The sequence below is a fragment of the Nasonia vitripennis genome, assembly GCF_009193385.2.
Source record: "Nasonia vitripennis strain AsymCx chromosome 3 unlocalized genomic scaffold, Nvit_psr_1.1 chr3_random0004, whole genome shotgun sequence".
NCBI classification, from domain to species: Eukaryota; Metazoa; Arthropoda; class Insecta; order Hymenoptera; family Pteromalidae; genus Nasonia; species Nasonia vitripennis.
The window spans coordinates 3,575,356-3,590,031 of NW_022279623.1; the positions used below are offsets into that span (position 1 = coordinate 3,575,356).

The 14,676-nt window shown below is 42.5% G+C and overlaps 2 protein-coding genes across 7 annotated transcripts in view; both read left to right on the forward strand.

Annotated features, from left to right (window-relative positions):
- Positions 1–502, forward strand: part of LOC107980810 — a 321,278-nt gene extending 320,776 nt beyond the window's left edge. For all 5 annotated transcript variants that reach the window (XM_031925614.1, XM_031925613.1, XM_031925619.1 and 2 more), the window contains one exon: positions 476–502. The gene's annotated coding sequence lies outside the window, so the exon portion shown is untranslated. The remainder of the gene's footprint in view (positions 1–475) is intronic.
- LOC100118185 lies at positions 478–13,929 on the forward strand. Of its 2 annotated transcripts, none has more exons than XR_004226970.1 (4): positions 478–1,916; positions 4,586–5,170; positions 6,058–6,147; positions 6,857–6,967. XR_004226970.1 is itself a non-coding variant. In XM_031925610.1 (4 exons), exons 1-4 carry the CDS (start codon positions 488–490, stop codon positions 7,924–7,926), a joined length of 2,409 nt encoding a protein of 802 aa, XP_031781470.1. In that variant the 5' UTR covers positions 478–487; the 3' UTR covers positions 7,927–13,929. The 2 variants fall into 2 exon arrangements, 1 of the variants encoding a protein (XP_031781470.1); XM_031925610.1 differs by lacking the exon at positions 6,058–6,147 and adding an exon at positions 7,921–13,929 and having other exon boundaries at positions 6,857–7,245.
- The last annotated feature ends 747 nt before the right edge of the window (positions 13,930–14,676 follow it).

Below are 14,676 nucleotides of genomic sequence, written 5' to 3' on the forward strand. Positions count from 1 at the left end.
CGCAGAGCCGCCATAAATAGCGCAATTGGAAACTCCGTCGGCGCGCAGCGTAACTGCATTAGTTCGGGGAAAAAGCGCAGCGACATCGGCCACTCTATACAGGTGTATACGCAACTAATACGGGCCGGTGGGCGGTACAGCAAAAGCGCGTTAGCCTGCATGCGTAATCACGCGGGCCCGCATGAAGACGACGGCTCCCTTCGAGTCCGGCTGCACTGTGCACACTGGCCGCGTGCCGGAGAGTGTCGCCCGCTGTAACGTGTAATTAGCGCGCGGGGGAGGGGAGGGCACCAGGAGGGAACTGAGCTAATTATATCGTTACCTGCGCGCCCTCTCCGGAAGATAACAAGGCGCTCGAGTGCAGCTCAACGGCGGGGCGCGAAATATGAACTGCAGCTTTCCGCGATGTCTTGCTCCCCTTTTTCTTTTAGCCTTATACGGCAATCTATAATCAGTCTCGGTTTCTCCGTTGCAGCGAACGAGTAGGATGAGCAGGATGAGGGGGAAGCCGCGGACGCTGCTGCAGCTGGTGCTGTCGCTGGCGCTGCTGGCGAGCAACTGCGTCGGCCAGGAGGACTGGAACTGCGTGCCCTCGTGCAAGTGCATTTGGGTCTCGGGCAAGAAGACGGCCGAGTGCAAGCGGCAGAACCTCACCGAGATCCCCGAGTCGCTCTCCATGGAGATCCAGCACCTCGACCTCACGGGCAACTTCATAAGCCACCTGCCCGAGCGAGCCTTCACCCGGGTCAGCCTGGACAACCTGCAGAAGCTCGTGCTGCGCGAGTGCGGCATCAAGGCGGTGAACGTCGAGGCCTTCAGCGGCCTGCGCATCGTCATCGAGATCGACATGTCGGCCAACCGCATCCGGCAGCTGCACCGCGGCACCTTCAACCAGACCGAGCGGCTGCGCGTCCTTCTGCTCAACCAGAACCGCCTCGAGAGGCTCGACGACGAGCTCTTCCACAACCTCAAGTTCCTGCAGAAGGTCGAGCTCTCGGACAACCACCTGATGCGCGTCGGGCTCTCGACCTTCCACAACCTGCCGGGCCTGCTGACCCTCACCCTCGACGGCAACAACCTCCAGCATCTGAACCTCAAGAGCTTCGACAACCTGACCAAGCTGAGCAGCCTCGAGCTGCGCAAAAACCCCTGGAACTGCGACTGCCACCTGCAGGAGTTCCGCGACTGGACCCTCAACCGCAAGCTCTACACCCGGCCGACGAGCTGCGAGCAGCCGCAGGCCCTGGCCGGCCGCATGTGGGACGAGATCGAGAGCGAGGAGTTCGCCTGCGCGCCCCGCATCGAAAGCATCGGCGCGATGCAGCTTGGCGACGCGGGCTCCGGCCGGGCCCAGCTCTGGTGCCGGGCCCAGGCCAAGCCCCGGCCCCAGATCAGCTGGGTGCACCGGCAGCGCGTCCTTGGCAACGGGACCAAGCGCCACACGAGCAGCGACAAGTCCTACATACTGCAGGTCGCCGACGACTGGGCCAACCTCACGATACCCGAGCTCCTCCTGTCCGACAAGGGCGAGTACATCTGCATCGCCAAGAACTTCGGCGGCAGCGTCGAGCGCAACGTCAGCCTTCTCGTGCTCGGCGAGGGCGGCTCCCGGGGCGAGGGCATGCTCGGGCTGCCCCTGGCCATCGGCCTCGGCATCATCGCCTTCCTCTTCCTGCTCGTCGCGCTGACCTTCTGCCTGTGCTACTGCCGGCGACAGCGCTCGCACCACGACGAGAAGAGCGCCGAGGCCGCCTCTCTGGACCACCACGGTCTCGGCGAGCAGGAGAAGTCCCTCATCACCGCCATCAACCCCGTGGTCAAGCCGCCCCGACGGTACGAGGCGCCGTCCGTCACCTCGCACGGCACCGAGATGACCGAGCTCAATCGGACTCTGCTCGACAACGAGTCCGTTTTCGGTGAGTACAGCTATAGTATTCCAATAGTGGCAGTCGAGAGATCGATTTATTATTCATTGCACTTAAATGGTATAGGTCAAAGTACCAATGCCGGAACAGTTTTTTGAGGGTCTTTCGATTTTTAGTTAACAATTCATTAATAAATGTAAAAGCATACAATAGTACATTGTGCAACTAGGGGGGAAATTGGATTTTTCAAGCGAGTATGATGTTTTGAGCACTCGTGTCCGTCTCGTGCTTAAACATCATCCTCGCTTGAAAAATCCGATCCCCCTTGTTGCTCAACATGCTTTTTTCAATGAGGGCATGAATTGGCCCTTTCTCGTTTATCAAAAACGAATGGGAAATTAAGGATATTACAGTGTATAATATATGGTCAATAAAAATTTTCCAAAAAATATGATTTTAGGCCGTCATTGGTACGTTTACGTTATCTAGTTCGACGGTAACGGTATCCAAGTTATTTGGAAGTTCTGAGGTTGTCAATTTCAGAACTTGGTAGTTTTCTTTGTCGGTTTTTGTCACAAGATGTAACGCTTTTTGTCCTAGTTCTTTGACAGTTTTTAGATTGAGTATTCTTAACTATTTTCTTCCGAAGATGGTGAAATAATACGACACATGTGCACGTGGTTAATGGCGATTCGAGGTTAGAATTGGAAAATCATTACTAGCAGGCTTGTATTCGAGTTTTTTTTAATGAAAGTATATAGTATAATGATTTGCATGCGAAAAATTTCGAGCGACCGGGGACTCGACCCGAGCCCTGCACAAGGATAGCCGCGCGCCTTAGCCAACCCAGCCAAGTAAACGTTGTCATTTGACCAACTATCTTGGGCATTACTTTTCAAAAACAGCTCGATCTAAGAACTGCCAAAGAACTAGGATAAAAAGCGTTACATCTTGTAACAAGAACTGACAAAGAAAACTACTAAGTTCTTAGCTTTTTCACCATTTTAAATCGGCCAATTTCTACCAGGGAAGCATTGCGAGAAATCTGGTTATAAATTCTAACTTAAGACATAGCTTCAAGTAAGCTGTGAATAAATGTCAGTTGAATAAAATCTTGTCTTTAATTCAGTTTGACGGAACAAGGCAAATTCGTTAATGTCTATCGACTTGTAAAGCAAAGATAGCAAAGAAGCTTAAAGTATAGCTCTTGAACAAAATAAGGATAATTTCTGCCGAACGACATCTTTTTTTTCATTAAATTTAGACAAAGTTCCATCAAGTCCTAATCAACTTTTTTTAAATTAAAACAGATTTCACCATTTTGGTTAGCGCTTAATGGATATCCAATGAAATTTTAAAGCGTAGACATATTTCAATTGTTATAAAGCTCAATTTATTCAATTTTGTATATTACAGATAACAGATGACTTATTGTAATTCAAATCACATTTTTAGTTCAATAATAATTATTATATTTACATGACACACGATCGCCATTTCGTTAGTAGCTTAGCAAAATATGACAAAACTCATATTTGCCAAAATTTTACAATTATATACAAATTTTCTTAGTGCATGTTCGCTCGGCTGCATCGCCGATCTTCTGTTCACTTGGTAGCAAGAACTTGTTGCATCCACTGGTACCTTTTTACCTGGAACTGTTTGTACTCGTAATTTATTTTGTCTCTATACGAGACAATGCCGTTCAGTTGTGCCACGTCAAGTGATAGCACTATCCTCTTGGCGCGAATTTTTAGGAAGTAATCCTGCGTCTCAGCGCCCTTTGCGACGTACACCCACAGATCGTCGTTTTTAATAATCTGCGAGTCCTCGTTCGTGTAAATCTTCCTCTGGATTGCACTAGCAACGTCCGCAATTATATTGTAGATATCTTTACCGACTTCCACGTGTACAACTGCGCCGGTTTCCTTTTTGATCTGCATCAGGCGCACGACGAATCTGCTCTCGTACATGTCGTGGTAGTCTCGGACACCGCAAGCGATGGCTACGTCGTCGGTAACCCTGAACTCGTAGAATCCTTTGAGATCGCCAACATCTCTGGGCAGGTGAGCTGTGAGCTTCGGTTTTTCGAATGCAGTCCAGTCTTGCTCCAGCAAGTGCGGCTTGTTCGTTAGCCAATTAAATAGGTAGCTGTCGGTGCGTTTAGCTAACACGTTCATGTTCTTTTAGTTAACGAGAATACGGACGATGTGTTTTAGAATACTTTTGAGAGAACGGCTGTAGAAGCACGAAGATATTTGATGTCACTTCACTGAGATTCGGATATCAAATGTGAGCTAACTGCAGGCTTACTGCTTGCTTTTACACCTAGACTAACCCACTCTTAGAGCATATTCTCCGACACAGGTATGCCCTAAGGGTCCATCCCCATCTCACCACTTCCGAGAAATAGGTCGTAAACCGACTAAGCCTCAAGTGCATCGTCTGGTCAGAAATCAGAGATTTCACGTGCATAAAATAATTAAAGCCCGTACTTGTTACACCTATCATTCATCAGGTCATAGAATCGGTCATAAATATTCCCAATCAATGTCGACTCCCTGCCGTGCAACGTCTAGACGGAAAACAACAAGACGCGTCTAGACAAATATACCTGGTGTTCCGGCGCCAGACCGATTGCGTACAGATTATACCCTGCCATTTCAACAAAAGGAATATTCTCAGTATAAGCTAATAAAAATTTTTCGCTTATTGTCAAGCTGACGGAGTTGGCAGCGTGGTTGGCGTCCTAGCGAACGGCCTGAACGACGAGGAACGGGGTCGAGCGACCCCCGAACTGGAGGCAGTAATGAGCGGCCACAACGTCGCCAACAGCGTCCACGCCACCCCCGGCGGAAACATGGGTGGTGGCGTCAGCGGTCTCAGCTCGAATCAAGCGGGCAGCGTCATCAGCGGCCTGGGTACCTTGTCGCGGAACACGACACCCTACCGGCAGTACCCGCCAGACCTACTGGCCTTTTCCGGTGGCAGGAACTCCTCCCCCACTTCTCAGGCCTCAACGGCGCCGGACAGCTCTCGCCTGCCCAGCCAGCATCCGCCGCCGCACCAGGTCCAGCTGGGCTTCGGCTCGCCCTCGTCGCCGGTGGCCACCGGCCTCGTGATCGCGGCCTACACGCCTATAGGCTTCAAGACGCTGCCGCACCCTGCGCGGGCCAGTTCCGCTACCCCTTACAGCCTCGGCCATCACCATCCCTCGATGGCCAGACACGGATACGGAACCATTCCCAGGCGGCCGAGGGCGCCCAGCTGGAGCAGCGGACCGCCCACGTCGCCTACCGAACGAGGTAAGTTCCTCGATCGTTATCAGGATTTTTTTCCATATCATTATATTATATTATTATATATACTATTGGTTTGCCGGGCTTCTTCGTGCATGACGTATCTTTTTTGGTGAAAGAGTTTCGTAGCGTCCACGTTGGAGGCCAGCAGTTTTAAGTTATGCTCATAGGTATATAATAACCAAGTGATATGATCCCAAAGTTGATGGTAAAATTGTCCTGTGTCGTGTTGTAGCTCTCACCTTATTGTGATTCGTGGGAAAACTCGATAAGCGAGAAAAATTCTTGCTAAAACGACAATTATTGAAAAATTTTCGAGGAATGAGATTTCAGCGATTAAGAGAATTCCGCGGAAGTTTTTTATTCTCGGCCGGGTAATTAAAATAGCGAAACTTTGCGGTTCAAATGAAAAGAAAACGAGTCCCGCCAATTTTCAAACTTCCTCCCGGCACTCGAAAGAATCGGAAAAGTCATTCCCATCTGCACATAATGAATAGTACTCCGATCGTTCTGTGTACAGAACATGTGTGTGCGCTTGAGGAGTCACGCTCCGAATTATATTTCAATTTCAATTATAGTTTGATAAACATATTATAGAGCTAGCAGCTCAGTAATTAAATTTTAAATAGACCAATTTCTCATTATTTACTCTATATGAATTCGCTTTGATTTGAATGTAAGCTTTGAAGTACCGAGGAGTTGAACAAAGTAAAAATTGTTATAGTTTAATTTAAAATTATTTAAATTTAGTAGAATGTAGTAATAAAAACTAGCATATACTTTTTTTACATATGATTCCAAATGAATTCAATTTTCATATTTTTATGTTTCATGTCAAACTAACTGGTCTGCTTCTACTCATGCTTTGATGCCCTGCGTTTACTTTCGGAAAGTTTTGAGTGCGCTATAAATACGACGTTCATAAGCTATAATATAATAATTCAGTTTAAGCAACTTATAAAGAAATCTTCATTTTATATAAGGTTAATTTTTAACTATACATTGTTGGTTATTTCATTTAATTTTCGTTTCGAATGATTTATTCAATTATAATTAAAAATGATTGATGTGTTCGCAAAAAAGGCAGTTTTTATCGTTATAGAACGAAACGGGCGCGTGTGTGCAATTAGCGTGTTGCATTAATCATTTTTGATTGAAAAACGAAACAAAAACTGTGCGCTTTGAGTTTTTCGAAATTATTTGCTAGTTTTATTATTTTGTAGCTTATGATTTACATTTCTTTTAGTGCTTGCGTAATATTTACGAGTTTAAACACGAGTCACGTACGCGGCTATGTTAAATCCGCGCACTGCATGTTGATTATTATTCGAAACTGTTTATCGACGTATAAATGAAGCAAAATGCCTGCGTATGAAACTCGCGCAATTTTCTGCCTTTACACACACAAAATACGTAGATGTATATTTTTTTCAACGCATGAATTATTTTACATTCGGCTGCATGCCTATATGAATTTAAAGGGGTATAACAGTCTGCTTTTGCTGCTGCGCGTGATAATTTTTATTATCACCGAGAATAATAATATAAAGCTTTGTCATTGTGAAATCGATTGTTATACGCCCCCTCACTCAACACGACGAGCGAAACGAACAGCACTAGATCTGTAACGTACAATAGAGTCCAGATAAAAAATGACTAATGCACAGCTCATCTGTCCCCGTATGAAAACAGAAATCCAGGAGCCGGTGTACGACAATCTGGGCCTGCGCACGACCGCTGACGGCAGTTCGGCTCTGTCGCTGAACAAATCTCCGGAACCGAAAGGTTTCTCGATGCGGGGCCGACCGCTGCCCGCGACGCCCAGCAGTCCCTCGCCCCTGTCGAACGGCCAGCTTACGTTGCCACGAGCACCCCGGGGTCCGCCAGCTCTAGCCCACCTCCAGCTGAACCGCTCGGCGCCTGAGGGCGCGCCCGAGTGGCCCCTCGACCTCGTCGCCGAGCACGAGTCCCAGCCGACCAGCCCGAGCGCGCGCAAGGTGCCGCCTAGGCCGCCCCCGAAACCCAAGAAGAAGAACCCTAATGGACCCCTTTATGAAGACGAGGGCGAAGACGGCACAGAGGTACGTACTTTTTAGATACTAGTGATATTTTGCGCGCTTCGCGCGAGCAACTGCTTTTCTTTTTATGCATTTTGGACATAAGTTTTGAGGTTATAATTTCTCAATTTAGAAATATTAATATCAAATTAAAATTTATTAACTAATGTATTAATTGTTTTATTATTTATTCAATTTGCATGTATATCATAAATGACTTTGTAAAAATTAAATCTATTTTAATTCGTAAATATTTTCTAAATTTTGTATTTTCGCGCCCTTTTAAAAGCATCCAATCAAATCTCGTTTTAGTCGGCTTCACTTTTCTCGTATCTCTTTTTTAAGAAGGGAAAGAAGGGATAATCTTGATTTGCAAAATAAATTTAAAACGCGATTCTTTAGAGAACCGTTGAAAACAAAGTCAAGCCTGATAATAATTCATTCGTATGCGAAAATGTCAGCGCCACTTCACTCTTTTTAAACTTTCAAATGCCGCGAACAGATAAAAAACCCGGCTAAAAATGCTTGCCTTCTTTTTTAAGGAAAATTCTAATGCTGAGCTTTCATATAAAGCGCTCCAATTTCTCTTTATTATTTTGCCATCTAAGTTAACTATAGCTGCTCGACCAAAAAGCTGCTGCAAGCTGTTCACATTCATCTTATAAAACTATAGCCAAAATATTCGTATTCCCATTACAGGTATGATTATCGCGATTGCTCGGCCCGCGGGTATGAGACGCGGCGCCGAAGTGGCTGTTGAGCCCACTTCTGCGCGAGCTCGTGCAGCCGCTGATCGCGACAAGTTTAGCGATTCGCTGAATGGGACCGCTAGTGCCTTCGATGGAGATGCGCGGCAGAGACTGAGGCGAGGAAGCGAGAGGCCAAACGTTTATGGTGACATCAACGCGCTGAGCAGACCACGATCCGGCCCCTCGGCTCCTTTCCAGGGCTTCCAGCACACGCTACGTAAGATCGACGACGATGCCGACGACGATGCCGACGACGACATCCAAAGACGAGGAGGGGGGACACTCGATTTTGAGCGCCCGATATGCGTATATATATACCGATAACCCCGATGCACACAAACGAACACTGCGATCATCTGAGACTAATGTTATACAAATACCTATGGACACCATCATTCTGTTCTGTATAAGCGGACCCGCGGTTCACGTGAGCGACGTGCGCGTACGCGTGTCCATGTATTTAGAGTTATTGTATACTGACACCCTCGTAGACAACGAGAACGACCTATATATATATATATATATATATATATATATATACACACGGTGTATATGGACGACGTCTAGAGGTATGCTTTTTCTGTTTTTTTCCGCGACGTTTTTTCGACGCTCCAATCGCCAGGGGTATTTCATTTAGTCCGCCCTGCGTGCGCTCCAATCACCCGCTGCGATCGTCAAAGCCGAGATCATAAGGACGACTCTCTTTTTCCGAGCGATACACTTTTTTATCATACGTATATAATGTATACCGATCTGATCACTGCCTGCAATGACAATTGTTCCACAATGTAGGAGAATCTTTGTTTGTAAGAGGAAAACTGTATTTGTTCCTGCGATTTCGACATTGACGTTCGACGAGGGAAATTCAACATTGATCGAACTTGACTATAATCGTGCTTACTGCATGGACTGTGTCGCGGGAAGAAAAAGCGGCTGAATGAAATGCCTCTAAAAAATTTGCAGTATGCTAGGATATTATACACGGCTTCACCCTATCTCTAGTGACGAAAAAAGTGTTCTCGCTCACGTTGTTGGCCGTGACCCTTTTTGCCTAAAATAACCTAAAAGACATGAAAGCTCTGACGTGTGCAAGGGAGCGAACGTAATCAGCAACGCTGACACACACACATACACACACACACACGAGAGATTCCAAAAGGAATAATAACCAAGTCTCGTGACAACGATCGATCATTCGAGCTGTTTTTCTATCTTCTATTTCCACACGCGTCGGCACTGCATACGAGATTTTTGCTGCATGAAATGAAATAAAAAAAACAAGAGCAACGAAGCATCCGTGAATCCGAAATCAATTTTCCGCTAATACTTTGTTTGCGCTCGTGACGCGTGTGCTCGGTTGAAATGGAAAAAATATGAAAAAAAAATACGTCCTCCCCCTTTTTTGTCGATCCCTTTTGCTCGCCGTTGGTGTACACACGAAAACATATATACATTATATACATGAACAATTGAACAAACAAGACATTATTATACATGTGCATAGCGATTAAGTGCGTGAAATGTTCGATACGGCCTGCGCGAGCGCCGATCCTACGAATATTTTCGGTCCGTTCATTTTTTCGCATGTGAAAATTATTATTGTAATTTATTATTATGATTAGCGCTAACGTGCGTATGCGTTAGGTTTAAATGCGTAATTTTTAAAACCGCAGCGACACGATGAAACGAGAATTGAGCATCTGGTGCGCGAACGAACATTGACATTGAGTGGGCTACGAAGATATTGGATATTATATGCGTTACAGATTTTTTTACTAACTTTCATTTTTTCAAAGTAGCTAGTATAATTAAGGCGGCATAGGGACATTTTTTATAGAGATTTTTTACGCGCGAAAATCGTTTACAAGTTTTACTATTGATTTAGGTATTGCAATCTATTTTTTTAATTTTTTTTGTATGATTTTTTTTTTGCTTGTTTTTTTACAGTTTTTCGATTGCTTCCCTTTTTGCGAATAACAGATAAAAAACTTTCAAACAAATACTAGACTGAATAATTCATCCCTCTTTCTAGATAATTAATGTATAAATCTAATTAGTGTTTTCATTCTAGATCAGTAATAAATACCTCTATTCAAGACTTTCCAATAATTGAATGCATTGCTTTCTACTATTTCGTCGTACTGTTGTCTTATTGCGGAGGAAGCAATTCAATATTAAAGTTCAAAATAAATATTTCAAAAAGAGACATTTAATAATTCATGCAACGTAGCGTATAATCAATTAAAGCGATTGAAAAACTCGATTCTTTCTAAAGTGCAAAATGAAATAAAGATAATAAAATAACGCGGACACTTAGTAACCAGCCCAATAAAGCTCGATCTGCAACAGTAATAACATTTTACTGTACTGCTGTTCTACTGTATTCGCAAAAAGTGTTATTGGAATCGGGGTCGAAGCACCAAATCGAATCACCAACAAAAAGAAATATTGATCCTTACTGTACTGGATCGTTGCTTCCTTACTCAAGACTATACTTTGGTCTTTCCAACGTATTCTTCTATTTTTAGTTTCTTGCGATCGAGACTATTAATATTTTCATCGCGAGTATTTCCTACAATATCTAGTATGAGAAGAAATTTATAATGCAGTATTCTAGAATATTATTAGACAAATAATACATGCATTTGTGTATATTTGATCATTTCCTGATTAAAAATTGCCGTTATACTATTGCATAATGTTCAACGACTCTTCAAAGAATCAAATTTGTTACTATCGAAAAGTACATGCATATTTTTTTTTACACTTATAATATTTGAATTAATTTATACTATTGACCATTATCGATACTCTTCAATTGACTATTGTCTGTAAAACTAAGGCTGATTTTTTACTATTGTATTATTGTATCAACTTGAAACATCACAAATCGCGAAAATATTCTATTACATTCTATTCATCATATGTGATTGTTAGACGCACTTGTCTCTAAATAAGTAAATAGTGGTGTCCATTTTTTAAAATAAATTATGTGTTAATATAGTGGAGAAATATTAAGATTGTATAGATTTCAAAATGTATAATATATTTAATACTATATTATAACATTTTAAAGTTTATAATACTGACAATATGTCAATATTATCAAAAACTTATTATGAGATTCTTTCGGTTGTACGCGCCATCGTTGTAGTACATACAATGATTAGATTCAACGTGAAACTGCCGAAAATCGCTGTAACCGTAAAAATCTTAATAGTATAAGGAAAGAACAAACAAATTTTTTATCTTACATTTATTTGAACCAAAAATGGGCATATACATCATATTTATTGAGTGCAATCGCGTGAACATGACTATTAATTTGTTGTCTACTCTTGTAAAGTTTTTTCATAAATTTTTTGTATTACATATTGTCTAGAAAGCTGTCAATGGTTATGCCATCAAGCACAGATGTAAAACTTTGATTCTTGTACAAGAAAACAACGAGTATCCTATAACTGAACTCTATTTCCACAGAAATTGCTCAGTCGTAACTTCGCGAAAAAGAATGGGAAAGGTAAACTTCAAAAATACGCGAACCTTTTATAGTAAAAAGAGTGGAAAAAAAATTAAAAAAAAAAGAAATTCGAGAGTCAGTCTCAGGATTCAGCAGGAGAAATAAAATTTTTCCGGGCTCTCCGCGAAATAAAATGTAAGACGAGAGAGGCCTGAGCTGTATACGCGGTCTACGTGTATAGAGAGGCGAAGGTGCCGGCGTCGGAGGAAAAGCAGTTGCTTATCGAAAAAGTAGTTTCGTTTCGACGAAGCCAAAGGCGGCGGCTGCGCACCTGTAAAACTTTTCACCCGGACGCGCACCACCGATGCGCGCATACATACATATAAATATATACACGACGCCGGAGAAAGAGAGTGGCGGGAAAAAGGGAAGGAAAACAACACGAGTGCAGCCATTTTTCGTAGCCCATTTCGCCCTGAAAAAGAAAGACGGAAGGGAGCTCTATAAGACTTTGTCGAACGGCCGAGTTCGCGTCGAGCTGCACAATATTCTATTGGGTATTCTTTTTTATGAAAAAAAAAATATATATATATATATATATATATATATATATATAGAGAGAGAGAGAGAGAGAGAGAGAGAGAGAGAGAGAGAGAGAGAGAGTTATACACACACTAACATATACATACAAATACACGTATACACCGTAAACACATTTCCTCTTGCTCCGCGATCGCGTGCGCGCGCGAGCGCATTCGCTGGGCCAATCCTACCGCTGATCGTATTAAAACAAGAAAACAATATATTGAGAAATAAATTATGTTATATAAATATACAAATATAAATATTAAATCATAACGGATAACGAGGTATGATACGACAAAGAATGATGATAAGGGATATGAAAATAGAGAAGCCGAAGAGAGCGCTTCGGATACCGGACGAGTCTTGTAAGATATAGACGTGAATGCAACCCTTATTTAAATATAAAAGATAGAAAACATATAGCCGTTAAGATGTTTCAGCACTGAGAAATGAATTTATCTATTACGCGTGCACCTTTTGAATTATACAATTTTCTTTGTTTCCAAAACCAGCACTAAGTGTATATAAAAAAAACATCATGACTTTCTCGAACAGCTGCGAACTAATCTAATTTTTAAAGAAAAATATATAAGGTGTATATACACAAAAAAATTAGCTGTCAGTATAAAAAATAACGTATATGATGAAAGAACTGTTAGCCATATAGTTCATTCTGCAGAGATGAATTCTTTTCTCAGTGTACCCGAGTCTTTAATGTATCGCGTTGATAAAACTGCGGAGCGTTATTCTATATAGGTTATTCTTGAAGAATATATTGCGATTGCAAATTGTACGTCGTATAAGAGGCGAATCGATACCTCGAACCAGTGTGAGCGTTGATAAATGCGTTTTAAATGTGTACATGTATCATCAATCAAGCCATTGTTGACATTACTATTATTATTATTATTATTATTATTGTATACCGCTCTGCTATATAACTATTATTGCTATCATTGTCGTTATTTAGCGTATACTATATACACCCATTACTATTAATTTTACATTGATACATGATTTCTATTACATTATAATATTTTTAAGAATTGCTATATTGCGTAAGTTGTACGTTATGATTTTCACTGTTTATTGTAACCACTTTCATCGTCGTCTCCTCGATCGTTCATGTCGAGTGAAAAATATCTTGTCGGTTTGTAATGATTCTGTATAAGACTATTTTCTTAACTCGTTCTCTTGTAAGCGACGTTCTTTTAAGCGATGTGAATTTTACAAAATGTTTATGACGAAACTGCTTTTTCTCGCATTTCTCAGCCGCGGCGAGGGGCTTGGAGTTTCGCAATGAGCGCGTGCACTTTTTACGAGAATTTCAAGAGCAAAAGAGAACGTTCTCCTCTACGAGGAAGGAAAATGCGCTATTTGCATGTTGCAAACTGACTGTTGCTTTTGAAAGCGGCGCTGGCACTCTTTTTCGCGATCAAATAAAAAGGGGAAAAGGTTGTTTTTCACTCGGACAACCTGGACGTAAAGTACACATGGATTTGTTTTTTTTTCTCGTCATATTTTTCATCGTGCATCATTGAAAAAAGGGCGGTTTGTGAAAAAATAGAGTTTGTAAAAGAATGACGAGGCGATGAGCCGAGTGGAGTCACGAAATCGCGAGCGTATTGTAGGGAAGACGAATGTACATAGAAGCGTGTGTATGATACAAAGAAATGAAAAAGAAACTTTAGAATGTATAAAAACGCGCGCGACAAGTTTTACTTTTCCTTTCAAGGAGTATATGATATATATACATAGGATTGTATTAAGATGAAAAGAGTATAATACGCGTCTTCTGCCCTTTCAACGAAAGGCCTAGAAGCTACGAGAACAAAACTTTGTATACTGTGTAAAAAGAGAATATAAGAATTATAAAGTGACTAACAAATAAAAGGAAGTGAAGAAACGTTAAAAGTGATCTGTCTTTATACCCCTCCACACACTCTCTTCTCTTATAATTATAAATACTATAAAAAAACGCATCTCTCGTTACTCGCGTATTTATGTAAATTATATATTATATAAGTTAAGATAATCAAAGAATCCGGAGAAAGGGAGCCAGCTCGCCGAGAGAAAAGAAATAGGCCTCTTAATAGCTGAGAGATGCAGCAGTGGTGGAGGCAAAAAAAGATGGGCATTAAAGTATTTTTTCGAAGTACACGCGGCTGAGGAGGAGGTAGAGAGAAAGAGTTGGAGTAAAAGAGAGTGGGCGGGAGGGCGCAACATGCGCGAGAGGAGGAAAGAAGTCGCATGCACCAGCTAACCGCAAAGCCGCGAGAAAAGAATCCACTTTACGAGGCGCATGAAAACCGAAACGAGAAATAAAACAGAGCGAGTAGCAGCAGCAGCGGGCTGCGAAAAGTAGGCCAAGAAGGGAAAATGAAACCGTCGGAGAGAAAGGAAAGGAAAGAAAAGAGGGAGAAAGGCTAAGACGAGGAGATAAAAGATAGAGAAAAGCGGAGACTGCTGCAGCCGCGCGCACTTATAAAGAAGTTGTATCAGCGCGAGGAATCTTCGCTTCTTGTTTTAACGAATTTCAAAAATATGTATAAAAATTAATAGGCGCGCACGCAGCGTAAAATTATTGCATACTACCGCACGGGGAGGTAAAATTGCCATCCCTCTCGCTTAGCGCTCGTTCCGCGCTCGCGCACTTAAAAT

Bases quoted from the DNA above. Each gene is read 5' to 3' on its own strand.
- LOC100118185 (XM_031925610.1), top strand. From the start codon at position 488: ATGAGCAGGATGAGGGGGAAGCCGCGGACGCTGCTGCAGCTGGTGCTG. The intron at 1,917-4,585 runs GTGAGTACAGCT...CTTATTGTCAAG, and splicing joins CGACAACGAGTCCGTTTTCG to CTGACGGAGTTGGCAGCGTG. The intron at 5,171-6,856 runs GTAAGTTCCTCG...GTATGAAAACAG, and splicing joins CACGTCGCCTACCGAACGAG to AAATCCAGGAGCCGGTGTAC.